The sequence below is a fragment of the Barbatula barbatula genome (assembly GCF_947034865.1).
Source record: "Barbatula barbatula genome assembly, chromosome: 2".
NCBI classification, from domain to species: Eukaryota; Metazoa; Chordata; class Actinopteri; order Cypriniformes; family Nemacheilidae; genus Barbatula; species Barbatula barbatula.
Window position 1 is genome coordinate 7776020 of NC_136767.1, and position 18570 is coordinate 7794589.

Consider the following 18570-nt stretch of genomic DNA (forward strand, 5'->3'; position numbering starts at 1 on the left):
CTCTAGTCTATTCAAAGTTTGTGCAGGTCTTCAATCTTGTCCCTGACATCCTTTGAAACGTATTTGGTCTTGGACCATGGTGGTGGATAGGTTGAAATGCAAGAAACAGATTCTGTCTTTTATATACATAACAAGCTGACTTGGGAGTACTTTTTTAATGTGACCGGACTAATCTGTGGTCCATATAGGCACATAACCAATCAGTGGAGCCAGAATTCTTAATAAATGTTATTGTTTTTTTTTTAAATATATACAGAAGAATGTAAAAATAAAAATGGGTTACACTTTATAATAAGGTACACAAATTGATCATTAACTACTTGCTTATAAACATAAATATAGGTTGTATATTCATCATTAACTATGTAGGTTCTGGATAAATGAAAAAGCAGCACGTTCTGCACGCACCCACTGATGAACGCGGTCACAGTTTCCAAACATTTGTCAAAAGTGAATTGCATATAAATTTGAAGCAGTGATAAAAGCAGTGTTTAAAAACGTGTTTAAAGCTAAAAATCCTTAACTTCTATTTCAATAGACAAATGCATTGGGAACACTGCACATTCAATTCTAAATCCAAACATTTAGAAAAAAAGTATCAAATTATTTGTTAGTACAGAACGTGAAGAAAAAGTATCCTTTACAAGGTCAAACTTTTACTATATAAAATTCAATTAAATTTGATTTATATAGCGCTTTTCACCATGTGCATTGTTCCAAAGCAGCTTTACAGGGGAAATTAAAAACACAAGAGGTAAAACAGAACATGAATAGTTTAACTTATTATATAAGCACCTAATATCTAATGTCAGCAGTGTCTCTTTGATTTATTTAGCAAATTTGGCATTAAGTGAATGCGTGGCTGAAAAGATGCGTCTCTAATCTTTAAATTGGGCGAGTGTGTCTGATCCTCGAGTAGTATCGGGAAGGCTATTCCAGAGTTTAGGTGCTACGTATAAAAAATCTCGACCCCCCCCCCCCCCCCCCCATTGGGGCATTTAGTTATTCTAGGTGTTATCAAAAGTCCTAAGTTTTGAGATCTTAGAGAGCCTGATGGGTTATAGTGTGATAGAAGCTCTGTCAGGTAGGTAGGGGCTTAACCCTTTAAGGCTTTATAAGTGATTAAAATAACTTCCAATACGATACTTAATGGGTAGCCAGTGAAGGGTTGATAACATTGGGGTTATGTGATCATATTTTCTAGACTTGGTTAGAACTCTGGACGAAAACCAGGCCGTGGAACGCTGGACCAGCTCTACATCCTCTACAGGGTGCTGCAGGGTTCATGGGAGTTTGCTCAACCAATCCACATGTGTTTTGTGGATTTGGAGAAGGCATTCGACTGTGTCCCTCGCGGCATCCTGTGGAGGGTACTTCGGGAGTATGGGGTCTGTGGTCCTTTACTAAGGGCTGTCAGGTCCCTGTACGGCCGAAGCAGGAGCTTGGTTCGCATTGCCGGCAGTAAGTCGGACTTGTTCCCAGTGCATGTCGGACTCCGGCAGGGCTGCCCTTTGTCACCGGTTCTGTTCGTAATTTTTATGGACAGAATTTCAGGGGCCAGAGGGTGTCAGGTTTGGGGACCACACGATCTCGTCTCTGCTATTTGCGGATGATATTGACGTGTTGGCCCCTTCAAACCAGGACCTTCAGCATGTACTGGGACGGTTTACAGCAGAGTGTGAAGCGGCTGGAATGAGAATCAATACCTCCAAACCGAGGCCATGGTCCTCAGTCGGAAAAGGGTGGCTTGCCCACTTCAGGTTGGTGGAGAGTTCCTTCCTCAAGTGGAGGAGTTTAAGTATCTCGGGGTCTTGTTCACGAGTGAGGGAAGGATGGAACGGGAGATTGACAGACGGATCGGTGCAGCTTCTGCAGTAATGCGGTCGATGTACCGGTCCGTCGTGGTGAAGAAAGAGCTGAGCCGCAAAGCGAAGCTCTCAATTTACCGGTCAATCCACGTTCCTACTCTCACCTATGGTCATGAGCTTTGGGGTCATGACCGAAAGGACAAGATCCCGGATACAGGCGGCTGAAATGAGCTTCCTCCGCAAGGTGGCTGGGCGATCCCTTAGAGAGAGGGTGAGAAGCTCGGTCACCCGGGAGGAGCTCGGAGTAGAGCCGCTGCTCCTCCACATCGAGAGGGGTCAGCTGAGGTGGCATGGGCATCTGTTACGGATGCCTACTGGACGCCTTCCCCGGAAGATGTTCCGGGCCCGTCCGACCGGGAGGAGACCCCGGGGAAGACCTAGGACACGATGGTGGGACTATGTCTCCCGGCTGGCCTGGGAACGCCTCGGTGTCCCCCCGGAAGATCTGGAGGATGTGTCTAGGGTGAGGGATGTCTGGGCATCTCTGCTTAGACTGCTGCCCCCGCGACCCGGCCCCGGATAAGCGGTAGAAAATGGATGGATGGGTTAGAACTCTGGCAGCTGCGTTCTGAACTAACTCTAGTTTGTTTATTGGTGATGCAGGACAACCACTAAGTAGCCACTAAGTCTTGAGGTCATAAATGCATTAATAAGCTTCTCTGCGTCAGCAACACATAGAATATTTCTTAATTTGGCAACATTTCTTAGGTGGTAAAAGGCTGTTTGTGTGACATTTGAGATGTGATTTCGAAATGACAGGTTTCTGTCTAATATAACGCCTAATATAAGTAATATAACTGTTTTTGTTGGAGTAACAGTACATCATTCAACTTGCAGTTCATAATCCTAAATATTTGGTTTGCGTGTCTTTGGTTTGCGATAAGTAATATTTCTGTTTTATTAGAATTTAAAAGGGAATTACAGGTCATCCAATGTTTCGTGTCTTCAATGCACTCTGCCAATTTGGATAGCTGGGAGGAATCATCTGGTCTTGATGAGACTTATTTACTATTGATTTTATTGATTGCGTTTAATTTGATGATTCCCCATTTAAATGGACAAATTGATGTCTGTCTGACAAGTAAGATCTGAACCATTGTAGTGCCTGTCCCTCAATACAGGTATTATTATGTAAGCGATCTAGAAGTATATTATGGTCTACGGTATCGAACGCAGCACTAAGGTCAAGCAGGACCAGGAGTGAGAGGTTACCTTTATCTGATGCTATCTGAGCACAGTTTCAGTACTATGATGCAGTCTAAAGCTTGACTGAAATTTTTCGTGTATGTCGTTATTTTGTAAGAAAGAGCACAACTGAGTGCACACTACTTTTTCAAGAATTTTAGACAGGTATGGGAGATTTGAAATCGGTCTATAGTTTCCTAGTTCATTTGGATCTAAGTTTGGTTTCTTGATAAGAGGCTTAATGACGGCCATCTTAAAGGGTCCTGGGACATGGCCTAGATTAATTGACGAGTTGATAATGTTATAAATGGGCTCGATTGCAACAGGTAGTAACTCTTTTAATAATTTAGTTGGTATTGGGTCTAATAAGCAAGTTGTATTTTTAGATGTTGCAATAATTTTAATCAAATCTTCCTGTTTTATAGGTGAAAAACACTGTAGCCTTTCTTTTGAAGCGGCGGTTGGTACTAATTCATCAGGTCAGACTTTGAGGTTGAGGTGTTACTATTTTGTCGCTAATATTTTTGATTTTCTCTGTAAAAAATGTCATGAATTAATTGCTACCGGGGTGCAGCAGAATAGCCAGGTCAGTTGATGCCTGTTTATTTGTTAATTTAGCAACTGTGCTAAATATAAACCTTGGATTGTTTTTGTTGGCTTCTATGAGGTTACGGAGGTGCTCAGCCTTTGCTGCTTTTAGTGTTTTTCTATAACAGTTTGAACTCTCTTTCCACGCAATTTTAAAGACCTCTAATTGGGATTTTTTCCATTTGCGCTCTAGTTTACATGTTTTACAAGGGCATGAGTGGTGCTATTGTACCATATTAATCTTTTTTGACTTCAAAGGTGCGACAGCTTCTAATGTATTAGAGAAAATAGTGCCCAATTTGGTGGTCATGTCATAGAGAGATTCTTTATTTAATGGTATGGTTATTAAAGGAGTCAGATCTGGCAAGCTCTTTGCAAAACTATCTTTAGTAGTGGAGGTAATTGTTGTACCCTGTCGATAGCGAGTTAAACAGCTGATTCCTGCAGTGCGCAGTGTACCTGTTATAAGATAGTGATCGGTGACATTGTCACTTTGGTTAGATCGGCTCCGTGAGATATAATGAGGTCGAGTGTATGATTAAATTGAATCCTTTAATGTGTTGTATTACTCCAAAAGAATGTAGTAGTTCTGTAAACGCCACAGCTAATGCATCGTTAGTGCTATCTATGTGGATATTAAAATCTCAGACAATTAGTACTTTATCAACGTTAACCAATAGGTCCGATAGGAAGTCCACGAACTCTTTCAGAAAATCAGTATAGGGACCAGGGGGTCTATACACAGGTTTTTTTACTTTTGTTAGGAATAATTATGTTCAACCCAAGCACTTCAAATGATTTAAATTTATGCTCTTCTCTGAGTTACAGTAAGAAAGTTTCTAAATATTATAGCGCCACCGCCACCCCGACCAACCTGACGTGGCTCATGCATATAACAGTAGCTTGATGGGGTACACTCATTTAGACCCAAGTAATCATTTGGTTTAAGCCAGGTCTCAGGAAAACAGAGTATATCAAAACTATTGTCCATGATCATTTCATTTATAATAACTGCCTTTGAATTTAGTTATCTAATATTAAGTAGACCGAACTTTATGAATTGGTTTTGGTTGTTTATTACATTGTCTTCAGGTTTAATCACGATCAGGTTGTTTCTCTGACTTTTGCCAAAATATTTACTTTGTAGTATTATTCGGGGGACACAGACGGTTTCTATATATTTGGAAACCGTAACATTTATAGCAGTTGAGGAGCACAGACTATGGTTAAAGTTTTGACTTACCAGATGGAGCCTTACCTCTACCGAAGGGAGACATAGTCAACAGGTGCCTAGCGCCTTCGAGATGTTGTCGGACAGGAGAGCCGCTCTGATGCTGCTGGATTCTGTTCAATACACCATGACATCAACCATTGATTAAGCGAAAGAAGTCTCTCGAACTTTTAATTCCCTCGTCGGCACGGTCCTGATACGATGATTTTCGCTGCGGGCATTGCGTTGCGTACAGTCTCGATCAGACTCCTGAAGTCCCTCTTCAGGATTTCGACTGCTTCATCCTGACGTCGTTCACTCCCGCGTGCAGCACGACAGCTCCGACATTAGCTTGGTCCTTCAGAATCGCAGGTACCTGCATAGACACATCAAGAACACGAGTGCCAGGAAAACAATGATTGCGCATCTTACCTTTAGTGGAGGAAGCGTGTACGTTGTGGAAGATCGAGTCTCCGATGATCACAGCGTTGCATTCGGTCTCGCAGAGGGCGGCAAACGGTTCCTGGTCGGGATCTCGATGACAGGTGGCGGCAGCTGAGTAATTTCACCGGTCCTGGCTTGCGCCTTTCGCCGTGGGTGTGCTGGTGCAGGAGTGAAGTTCAGTTGGGCTGATGGTGTTCTCGAAGCCTGGGCTCTGTGCAGAGAAACACGCGGAGTAGAAGTTTTACGTTCTTGTTGGGCTGTGTCTGCTTCACGGTGTATTCGATTTGAAAGAGCTCCCGCTCAAACCACGCGCTCGCAGTAAACTCTCAGCAAACAGGAAATGACGTCCTCCAAAATGAAAAATGCTTGAAGATTTAGCATCGTCACATCTGTGTTGCATTGAGTCGACCAACTTCTGGAAGCTTTGAAGAGGTATTCCAGCCCAGGACGATTGCACTACAGACCACAATTCCTGACCACTTCATAAAGTTAATCTTGTTGGTCTGGAACAAAGACGCTGCTCACTTACTGGTGTATTTGGGGTCGTTGTCTTGTTGAAACACTCCATTATCCAATGTAAACTAGTTCACCTACTAGTAAAATATTTACCATATAAAAATACAATTTCTAAAAAAAGCGACTGATCTGGTTATTGACGTTGGACTGCTATTATTTTGAACATAACCGTATATAAAAAAAAGATCTCCTTCTCGGTCTGCCATAAAACTCAGTTAAGCTTGAAGCCATGTTTTCGTAAAACGAAACTGCTCTCCACTGCAGTCCGTGTGTGTAACCTGTCATAAAGTGACGTGAAAGTTCCGACGCGCCAGTAATATTTTGGGTCTCCATCTCACATTATTCAGTTAACATTATGATACATGTCTACACTGCACTTCCATAGCGTGACTAAAATTGGAGTACTCCACCCATCTTAATTCAATTTGTATTTACTACGATTATGAGCTCAGAGGGATTAAGCTAATCAAAAAGCTCTGTTTACATTGTCCATTCTTAATTATTGTCTTAATCGTGTTAATATCGGAATATTGTTATCCATGTAAATGTGGTCAGTGACAGAATTCAGAAATAGTCTTGTGACTGTTTGCATCATTACAATGTTATGTTATGAAATTGCATTTACTTTACTACAAATTGCTCGGAGAATATAGTCTGGCCAGATGAGACCAAAATTTAACTCATTGGATGCCATAATGCACACCATGTTTGGATTCAAGTCAGCTTTATTTATAAAGCGCTTTTTACAATTTTCATTGTTACAAAGCAGCTGTACAAGAAAACATTGACTATAAGCAAAACATATAAGGTTATGCAAGTCAAAACACAGGTCAAATATCAGACATTCCTATATGCAGTGTTAATTAAATAAGACTATAAAATTCCAGCAGCCCCCCTGGCCAGGTAAACAGTGCAAAACAGTACACTGTAAACCCTGACAAGTTCACAGAACTCAAAAATTATTTTGTAACAGATTACACAACAATATTTAAGTGATGTTTTAAAGTTTTATGTTTACTTAACATAAAAATAACATTTTCAGTTGCCTTAAATTATCTCAATGTTAACTTAAAAACATTGATATTCCTCAACTTATAATTACGGAGCAATTCACTCAAAATATTCAATATTTTTCAACTCATAAAATATGGGAAATACACTCAAAATTTTTATAATTTTCACCTCAAAATGTGGGACATGCACTCAAAATTAATTCTAAACTGAAATACTGATGTCGGCCCACTACACAATTATAATCAGCTAATAACGTTAGAAAGCATGAAAGTGACACCACAGTGACAATTGAACAACTTTTTTTATTTAATACAATGTGCGTTTTAAAAGGCACGAATCAAAGGAGCTCAGTCAAAGCAAAGTGCTTGTCATAAATTAAAACAAAAGAAAATTACTCCATTAAAAACAAAATCTGTTTTAACATGTATTAAGTGTTAATAGCTTCATATTCTAAAAGTGGTCATTGCTACAGAGGGTAGATTCAGTATTTTGGGTCTCCATCTCACATTATTCAGTTAACATTATGATAAAAACTCAAAGGATTCATGATAAAATTCAATAAGATTCTCAACAGCAATGACAACTATTAGATGTGGAGCCATTTAACACCGTTTAAAAACGTTTTGGCATTAAACAAAACATTCAAAAAAAATACTGTTTTCTACTGTACAGTACTTTAACTGGCAACATCAAGGTAGTGCATCAAGGTAGGCATTAGGCAACAGAATATCAGTATTCAGTTGTGTCATCCGTGATGACGGTCCGGAGAGCTACCGGTCAGTGAGGTCTTGACCGTCCGCTGACTAGAAAACACAAATAATACAAGAATGAGTTCACCCCCTCAAGGATACAAATCAATGATGTCTAAACATTATTGTCACTTAGCACTTAGAAAAATATTAATAAAGTGATCAACTGGGGACCACAGTTGATATAAAAACATTTAAAGAAATAGCAAAAGAATGTCTGTGGAAACACAAAATAAAACCAATTGTTAATAACACTATTTCATAATATATCCTACCTGAACTGTTAAAGCTAGCACACACAGCTCGACAACGTAAAATATTGACAGTGTAAACCGGAGACTTATTAAAATATGTTTACATATACGTGCATTAACCGCCAAAGAGTTCAAACTCATGGCGCTTCCTTCACTGTCAGTTTCCCGGGCAAACATGCATTTTGGGAAATGTAGTTCATCCAGGAAACCCGCTGATAACATTTTACCGTTGTAAGATTGGTATTTGTCAAATTCAACAACTTCTAAAGTTACAATTACTTGGATTTGTAAACTATTTACAACAAATGTTATCTGTGCACATTGTACAAATGTATTCCCAGTTCCAAATTTAAATCTATTTATCGAAATTCAAAAAACTTAGCGTTACTTGCCAAATCAGGGCTGATGATAAGACGGCGCTTAAGAAAACGAGGGCAATAAGACTGATGAAAAAACTGATGTGGTGGTGGTTTGAAGTGGGGAGATTTGGTGCGCATAGAAAATAAATAAAAACAAATTAAACTGTGTTCCACATCCACACCGGCTGGCCAAAACTTTCCCGCATCAAGGCAAATTCAAGATGGCTGACTCAGCTTTCCTGAGGGAGAGATAAGACCCACCCACCAGAGCGTCATGACGTCGATAACGTCATGACACTACTGTGTGGTTTCTAAACTTTTTGAGTGTTCCACACAAATTCGCTATAAAATATTGAGCCCTATTCACTTAAAGCGGCATAAATCTCAACAGAGCTCAAAACTTTATAGTTTGGTCAACTGCTTAATGACATTTGACTGTTATGAATTTATTAGTTATGAGCTAGTACAACTGTTTGGAATTGCAGTGTATGCAAACGGTGGCGAGGAACCCAAAACTCCATTGGAGGAGAAAAAAAACCTCAGAGGGAAACCAGGCCTAACCAGGGGATTCCAGTTTCTTCTCTGGCAAAAGCTGCAGCATCTGCACAAGCTCGACAGTGCTTGCACAACAAGGCAAAATAAAAAAATTATTAGATTTAAGATTATCATAAATAACTTTGTAGAGTCGCCACGTCCTTTGTCCAGTTCTGTCATCACAGCATTTGTCAGGTCTGGGCATGGACTGCGTCCTGCCCGCTCTGGTAACCTTGGACTGCCTCCTGCACGCTCTGGTAACCTTGGACTGCCTCCTGCCCACTCTGGTAACCTTGGAACAATGAGACCAGACTGGCTGAGAGTAGAGTACTGTTCTGCATTCTTTGATGCAACATTACATTTTACATTTACATGTAGTCATTTAGCAGACGCTTTTATCCAAAGCGACTTACAAAGAGTTCGGGGAGCAATAAGCGATATGTCATACAAAGAGCAATAGTACAATAGGTGCTAATTCAACTTTACCAGTTTAAAAAAAAGCTAGACCACTACCTGTTGAGAGAAGAGGGTTAGTGTACGTGTTTTTTATTTGTTTTTTTCCTAATTTGTCTGTCAAGTATTCGCCGAAGAGGTGTGTTAAGTAGTTTTTGGTAGGTTGTGAGAGATGTGGTTGACCGAACCGCATTGGGAAGAATGTTCTACTTGGGCAGCAGCAACAAATGCATCAGTTATTATTGGAAGTGTTCCTGGTTCTGGTTGATCTAACTAGTGCAGCCTAAACCTTCGGAATATATACAGTGGGTACGGAAAGTATTCATACTCCCGTACATTTTTCACTGTTATATTGCAGCCATTTGCTAAAATAATTTGTTAATTTTTTTTCTCCTTAATGTACACACAGCAAACCCATATTGACAGAAAAACACAGAATTGTTGACATTTTCTCAGATTTATTAAAAAAGAAATACTGAAATATCACATGGTCCTAAGTATTCAGATGATAAATAAGTTAAGGCGGTCGGAATACTTTCTGTACCCACTGTATAATATGATAGTGTACTGTATGCAAGATCAAAAAGATGCCCCTTGAGTCTATATTTAAACTGACAAGAGTGTGTCTGCCTCCTGGAGGTCATCATGGTGTTCATGGTTTTTCAGCATACAGCACTGGCAAACTTTGTACATTATAAAATTGAAGGAAGGGTGAATAGACTAGAGACATTCTTGATAAAAATCTGATCTGCTGCCATCTACCAGAATAATGAAGATGAAACGAGGGTGGACATTTTAGCAAGACAATGATCCCAAACACACAGCCAAGGAAACTCTCGATTGGTTTCAGAGAAAGAGGATAAAGCTGCTAGAATGGCCCAGCCAATCACTTGAGTCCAATAGAAAATCTATGTAAAGAACTAAATATCAGAGTTCATAGAAGAGGCCTACGGAACATATTTTATTGATAAAATACCTCATAACAATTTCTTAAGATGTGTGTCAATGTTTGTTTACTCCAGGATCTCTGGTTTCCTCCCAGACAGGGCAGATGGGATTTTTTTAACTGCCTGAACAAGCTGTCAGCAATTGATTCGACTCCATTAGTTGTTTGTGTATTTTGGGCTTTAACTAGTGCTCAAGTAGTTACTTTGTGTAATTTGGGCTAATGGTTTGTTTGAGTCAGTTTTGTTGTAATTCTGGAAAAAATAACCTTGATATCTTTAATATTGACTAAGGCCATGTCAAAGATTGAAATAGTGAAATTTCTGCTTGAAATTCAATTTGATTCTAATGATCTCATAATTAGATTCAGAGACTTGAGCCTAGTTTTCTCAGAATGGGTCACAAATATTTCAAGATGTATTATGTAATATATATTTATCTTTACAAACATCTTGAATATTACAAGTATTCTGAAAACCAATTTTCAAATAAATGCAAATACGAAGCAATATTTTTGTTTTGATATTGGGTGAAATTCTGTCAGTAGTATGCAGAAAAACTGAATGATCTCTACATTTTCAGAGGCTGTGGATATCAAATGTATAAGTACATCAATATGTTTTTCCATCGCTGGTTTGGTCTTAAATTTCATATAAAGTGTCGCTTAAATGGTCTTAGTCTTAAATTTAACTTGCTTATCTTACTGGTATTACAAGCTGGGTTAGGTAGTTTATATATATTAATCTATTTAGTGACTCAAGTCACTTATCCAGCCATTTCAGATACAACGAGTCCATAACTTTGTTATTCATGAGATATGATACTTGTTTGGAGGTTATAAATTATGGCAATACCTACATACCTTTTACATGTCAAATGATCAAGATAATTTTATCCATGATGGCATGACCCTTTTAATAACAGAATATCAGCATGTATTTAATTCAAAAAAAGTATTACATGAAATTGGGTGAAAAGATTTTGCATTGGCCTGAATTACATTTCATTGTTCACGTTGTCATTTTTGGGCTGTATTTATAAAGGGAAATAACTTTGGCTGTACTGCACATATACAGTAGGTAAGGAAAATAATCGCATCTTCAAAATAGATGTTGAGAAATTAAATTGATCAAATAATTAGAGATTTATTGTATAATGTTTTTCATAACCAAAAACATAAATTTATTCATGTCTGCAGTATATAATTGCTACGGTCTCCTTTACAGATGCTCCAACATGCTGTTATGTTGGCAGCAAAGAGCCTGCAAGTTGTACAGGCACAGCTTGTTGACTCCAGTCTAAAACAAGATATCCGGGTAAGTTTGTTTCAGTTATGAATTATATTTTTTATTTAAAATGTTAAATATAATCTTATTTCTTAACTCTGTTTCCTGTCTTTGTTTTTAGGTGGCATTTCGACCTTCTCTGGAAGCTTTTGATGTTCTGATCCATCTTGTTCCAAAGCAGGTGCCTTTGTTAGCTAAGGCAGTGGACCCTCCTCTTGCCACTTTCCAGCAGGGTGTCTTTAAAGGTTCAGCCTCCACAGAAAGAGCACTCCCAATCATTGACTATGATCCAGTTAGACTGTACCTGTCTGAACTAAGGGTTTGATTGTTTTTTATTTAATTAAATTACCTATTATTATACATTTCCTAATATTTCCTCATTAGTATTACAATTTCTCATAAATGTAGACCAGCTTAATTGATATTTTTTAATTGTTATGTTTAGGAGGCATTTGGAGATCTAGCTCTGTTTTTCTATGACCCATTTGGTGGAATAGTGATTGCTGTGCTGTGGAAACCAAAAGCCTTTGAATCTCAGTCCTTTAAGGTGTTTATTTTTTATTTGCTTGGTCTTAATATTGTTAGCAGAATTTTATAACAATTATGATTTATGCCACCTCCTGACTCATGATTTTCTCCTTGTCCTCAGACAACTTTGTTGAATGCCCGCAGAGTGGAGGTATATAATGATGTGGTCTCCACTGTGCCAAACGTAGAGGCCATCTTACAGGATTTCCGGCTAATCGGAGAGGGCCTTGTCAAAACAGTGGAGTTAAGGACAGAAAAATGGCTTATCTAAGATGTGACAGTATAATTGCATTGTTAAATTATGAACACAAGGATTCATAAACCTTTTATCCATTAAGTAAATGTCGAAAGTAAAATCAAGCCTAGTACCATTGTTACTTGTTGCATCTTTACATAATTGTGAATGTTGAAATAAATAATAGAATGATTAACATTCTGTTTGATCTTTTTTGTGGGTAGTCACGTGTCCAGATTTATCATTACAGCCATTAAGTTATACACTGTTCATTACAAATCATATGATGTGTGTAAAAAATGTGCATTCTTAAAGTAGATAGTTGCAGGAATCTTATATTTGATAAGTTTGTTGTTCTTTACACAATATCCACCAGGTGGCGTACTGTATGGAACGGTCTGCCAACTTACAGTATCTATAGGACGGATCAAATAGCCATTGGCAATTATTCAATTTCTTTTTAAACAGATTATTACATGACATTCTGTATGTGTTTTTACCCTCAAGCCTGTGTAGCTCTTCACCACTGTATGTTTCCTGCCTTTGCTTTGGTTTATATTGTTTTTATCTGGACGGTTCATTAAAATGGTTGCCCAAATGTTTTAATGCTCTCCATAAATGGAAACATTATCTCAGATATTTCACAGAAATTTTGCCTTTTGTTTGTTGTTCGATCCGTGTGCTGTGGTTGACTGTAGGTGACAATCCATCTAACATATGACATACCAGTTATGTAATGTATTGGCACTTTTGGTAAATTCATGACTTTGGCAATGTAACTGGCACATACATCCAAGGCACATAACATAAACCTTGTTGGCGCAGCCATTTCTAGCGTATAATAACCGGCAATATCTTATATTATATGGAGGTACAGATCACGCTCACACTCATCTGATTTATCTTAAACCGGCATACTTATCACAACTTAACAAACATTTATCATCTTCTGACGTTACAATATAACAAAAAACGGTCCAGTTACATACTATATTTGCACTATGTAAATTTCATGACCTATGGGTAATGTACTGGCACCCAGTATACACAGTATGTCCTGAAAGACTTCTTTGGTCAGCGTGACAACTTTGTGACTACGTTCTGAGGATGCCTTGGTAAAGTATTTTTTTTTATCTTGGCCAAAGCCTCAGAAACGTTGTGGTCACATCCTCCAATAACGGTGTGAATTAATCCCACAAGGAATAAAGGGCTGGTCTGGTAATCTGGCATACCGGGCAAATGCCTGGTGGGCCGACACACTTGGGGGCCGGTGTTGTGCCGAGAAAAGCACGCCTGCCGTGAAAGGCACCCCAGTCGCGGGAACGCGCATTTGCTGATATTCTTCTAAATATAAAAGGCGGAAACTGCAGTGCTGTTTAAATCCACTAGATGCCCTAAGTGTGTTAAATTACAGCAATAAGACCCTCGAAGCAGTAATAAAATGCAATTGCTTTTATAAAACTGTTACTGCATACGCGTAGCATAGTTTCATAAATACCAATCAGGCATTTAATAATTTTATAAAGCAATTATAATTAAAAATTATTTTAAAATTTTATTAAGCCATACAAATCAGGACCAGAATTGGCAGGATTTTTTTTGCCCATAAGCTTGTAAAAACTGACATTGTAAAAACTACTGTGTAACAATTTACGTGCACAGAGCAAGTTTACTGCTTTTCAGGACAAATCAACTAATTTAAATGAGCTGCACCCCCCCATAACTCCCACTAGGAATGTGTCACAAGCATGAAACTCACCCCATTAGACTGTATAAGTTCTATAACCATACATTCATAATTATTTCATGCTGGGGCGAACACGAGCAAATTTAAGAGGGGGGTGCTTTTCACGGCAAGCCTGTTTGCCAGAAAATGCACCCCCCATATCTCCCACTAGGAATGTGTCACAAGCATGAAACTCACCCCATTAGACTGTATAAGTTCTATAACCATACATTCATAATTATTTCATGCTGGGGCGAACACGAGCAAATTTAAGAGGGGGCTGCTTTTCACGGCAAGCCTGTTTGCCAGAAAATGCACCCCCCCCATATCTCCCACTAGGAATGTGTCACAAGCATGAAACTCACCCCATTAGACTGTATAAGTTCTATAACCATACATTCATAATTATTTCATGCTGGGGCAAACACGAGCAAATTTAAGAGGGGGCTGCTTTTCACGGCAGGCCTGTCTGCCACAAAATTGATTATCCCTATCTCCCTATAGGAACGTGTCACAAGCATGAAACTCACCCCATTAGACTGTATACGTTCTATAACCATACATTCATAATTATTTCATGCTGGGGCGAACGCGAGCAAATTTAAGAGGGGGGTGCTTTTCACGGCAAGCCTGTTTGCCAGAAAATGCATCCCCCCATATCTCCCACTAGGAATGTGTCACAAGCATGAAACTCACCCCATTAGACTGTATAAGTTCTATAACCATACATTCATAATTATTTCATGCTGGCGCGAACACGAGCAAATTTAAGAGAGGGGGTGCTTTTCACGGCAAGCCTGTTTGCCAGAAAATGCATCCCCCCATATCTCCCACTAGGAACGTGTCACAAGCATGAAACTCACCCCATTAGACTGTATAAGTTCTATAACCATACTTTCATAATTATTTCATGCTGGGGTAGGGCTGGGCGATAAATCGATTTTATCAATTAACTCGAATTTGACGTTTAGGGCGATTTGATTTGAATGAAAATCGGTTTTCTCTTTAACTTCTACGAACGACGCTCCCCTTAGGCTTCCGTAGTTCAGAGTGGGATCAGCCCTCCCCCCCCCCCGCTTTCCTTACAGACACACAGATAACATGGCTGTCAACAGGGAGGAGCTCGTTCCAAAGAAAGGCACAGTTACATCCGTTGTTTGGAATTGGTTCGCTTTTTCGGTGTCAGACGCAGAACAAATGACGCCACATTGCAAAGTGTGTTTTAAAGCTATTGCTACCAAAGGTAGCAGCACTACAAATTTGTTTCAGTATCTTAAACAGAGGCATGCAGCCGAGTGGGAGGTGTGTGCCTCTCGAAGAAACGAACAAGAGCGCAGTTCAAAAACACCCGCCAAAAAACAAACTACAGTCTTGGAAAGTTTTTCGAATTGTGTCCCCTATGACAAGAAGTTGCCCCGGTGGAAAGCAATCACGGATGCAGTGGTGAAATATATTGCAAGAGATATGGTGCCCATATACACTGTGGAAAAGCCGGGGTTTATAAACATGTTAAAAGTTCTCGACCCCAGGTATGTGCTACCAAGCCGCAAATACTTTGCCGAAGTTGCCTTGCCTCGCCTGTACAACAGTACTCGCGAAAAGATCGCTAGAGAGCTGGAGGGGGTGTCGTTTTACTCCGCAACAACGGACCTGTGGTCCAGTCGAACGATGCAGCCCTATATGAGTTTGACGGTGCATTTTATTGACAACTGGACTCTGCAAAGCGTCTGCCTTCAAACAGCTTACTTTCCCGATGACCATAAAGGTGAAACAATTGCGCACGGTCTAAAAGATGCACTGAGCTCCTGGAACCTTGATGAAGACCGACTCATCTGTATGACAACAGACAGCGGCACCAACATAATAAAAGCTCTGAGAGACAATGAGTGGCCTAACCTCCAATGCTTTGGACATAAACTGCACAATGCTATAGGTAGGAGTCTAATTGCTATGCATTCAAGTGATGTTTTTTTACATATGATTGGAACAGCTCAATTAATGCATGTTGAAATTAATGCAATTTAATTAAATCAATAAAAATGTACATGCATGATTTATCATAATGACATGTGTGTGTACGCCTTTAGTGTGCATTAATAACATGGAAATGTGAAAAACACTTGTTTTGACACTGACCAATAGTGACACAAAAAATTATTTTCATTGTGTTTTCATTCTTTATTGTACAGAGAATGGTGTGAAGGACCCCCGAATCGATCGTGCCATTGGAGTTTGTAAAAAGGCGGTTGCTGCCTTTTCCTATAGTTGGAAGAAAAGACGGGAGATGGGTGAAGTACAGGCTGAGCTTGGTCTACCCACTCATCAGCTGGTAACAGAGTCCCCGACGAGATAGGGTTCACGTCAAAAAATGATACAGAGATTTCTTGAACAGGAGAAGGCCATAGTTCGTGTCCTGGGGTCCGACAAGAAAAGCCGTCATCTTGTGCCCACTTGGCAAGATATTGAGGTTTTAGAGTCTGTAAATAAAGCTGTCAAACCACTCCAAGAATTTACAGATGCCCTGTCCGGGGAGGCTTATGTCACTGTCTCCTACATTAAACCAGTGCTGCATTTGTTCAAAACCAATCTCCTACAGCCAGAGGAGGAAGACACCGAACTCACTAAAAAAATAAAAGGAAACATAATGCGGTACCTTGATGACAAATACAGTGACCCTGTGAAGAATGAACTCTTGGATATGTCCTCACTGATGGACCCCAGGTTCCGTAAAACCTACATTGACCCAGAAAAGGTGGAACAGGTCAAGAAAAGAGCTGTCACTGAGCTGAAAAAAGTACACCACAGCAGCCTGGTCCAGCTGTGCAGGTGTGCAATGGAGAAGCACAACCTCCGCCCAATAAGAAAATGACTTTAGCTGCTTTCTTCAAGAAGAAAGTACCAGAGCCATCTTCTCACCAATCAGAGGAAATGAAAGTAGAGACAGAGCTGGCAACCTACCTACTGACCCCCGAGGTAGACCCAGACACTGATCCACTTCAGTGGTGGAAGCGTCACGAACCAAACTTCCCAAGGCTCAGTAATCTGGCCAAAAAATACTTGTCTGTCCCTGCTACAAGTGCCCCATCAGAGAGGCTTTTCAGTGTGGGAGGGGGCATAGTTACATGTAACCGGGCATGCCTCAAGCCAGAGGTAGTAGACAGGCTTGTCTTCCTGGCTGCAAATGCGTAAATGAATAATGTTGTAAGTAAAGTAATGGATGCAGATGTTTAATTTAGTTAAATTCAGGGATTCAGGAAAACTGTTTAAAGTTTTGTTTGCACTTTATGAATACCACTGCTGTATGTATTTTTTGTAATATATCTAATTTTGTCATTTTTGCTTCATTTATTTGAACAAAAACGGACACACAATTAAATTGTTTATTTATATTATAAGTTATTTTGAAGGTGCGTTGTTTCACTAAGTTTGAGGTTGAGAAAACTGATAAGCTACATTTTCCCTGTTTACAATGGCAGCGCCTGCCATCTCGTTTACAAGCATGTTTTAAGGCTTGTTTCCTGTTATACTTATGCCCCAAGAGGAAATTTGCATAAAGGAAAATCAGAACAAAATAAAGAATACATTTGTTTTGAGCAATTTCTTTGTCAGATGTAGTTTGTTTTTAAAAAGAAAAAAAGAAATCGATTAAAATCGAAAATCGGGTTTGGTGTGAAAAAATCTGAGATTTATTTTTTAAGCCATATCGCCCAGCCCTATGCTGGGGCGAGCAAAGGCACATTTAAGAGGGGGGTGCTTTTCACGGCAAGTCTTGGATCTTTCCGTCAATGTATAGTTTTTCATGATTAGATTACAATTTGTATGTGAAATATAATATAAACTCAGATGTACGGTGATATGGGACGACGAAAGTTTTAAACATATTCGCCTCAACTCTTCTTCTGGGAAAGCATACACAAAGCATTAATTGCAATTTAGTTCTAATTATTACAAGAAACTTTTTTTAATTTCGTTTGTAATTTAAAAAAAATCTGTAAAAACATCTTGATAACAAAAGAAACAATCTAGGAATTAAATAAAATATAACTCATAAAATCTTCAAGGCTTGCATTGTCAGAAAAGTGAAAAAGAAACATTTCCAAGATACTTTGACATAAACTAAGTTAAACATAAACTACTTGGCACAGGTAGTAAAACAAATATTGCAGCAAGGGACACTTTTACTGGCATGCAGGACACAAGTAATCCACATCCACTGGAGGGCTCTGTACACAATCATGGTGGTACCACCTTTCACATCCGTCACAGCAAACCTGGGAAAAAGTGACATGAAGTGGTACATGTTTTGAATTATAGGGTATTTCTAAAAATAGGTGATATGTGAATAAACTGATTTTTAATATTCTTACTATTCCTTTAATTTAAGAAGTTCTTTAAAGAACATAATCTTGTGTTCTGACTACAATAGGATTTCCTACATCACACCTTGTTCAATAGAGAGTAATCACATAAAATCAACATTAATAATGAATACATTAATAGATGATGTAGAAAGATGAAATTACTACTGCAATCGTACATTTTTTTTGTATATTTTGTAATGTGAATAACCCACTCATTGTGTTTTACCCTTGTCCTCCATCCCACAATAAAAGCACAAGCCGCTTAGATCATCTGGTAAGACAAAAAGTATTCAACAAATAAATTCAGACTAACAC

General features: G+C 39.1%; 1 protein-coding gene across 2 annotated transcripts in view; it reads left to right on the plus strand.

The window, feature by feature from the left end:
• nol6 (nucleolar protein 6 (RNA-associated)) overlaps positions 1 to 12815 on the plus strand; it is a 76136-nt gene extending 63321 nt beyond the window's left edge. For both annotated transcript variants that reach the window (XM_079447909.1, XM_079447910.1), the window contains 4 exons: positions 11346 to 11435; positions 11527 to 11724; positions 11851 to 11952; positions 12055 to 12815. In XM_079447909.1, coding sequence (XP_079304035.1) covers positions 11346 to 11435; positions 11527 to 11724; positions 11851 to 11952; positions 12055 to 12204 — 540 coding nt within the window. In that variant the 3' untranslated portion in view covers positions 12205 to 12815. The remainder of the gene's footprint in view (positions 1 to 11345; positions 11436 to 11526; positions 11725 to 11850; positions 11953 to 12054) is intronic.
• Positions 12816 to 18570: the final 5755 nt, after the last annotated feature.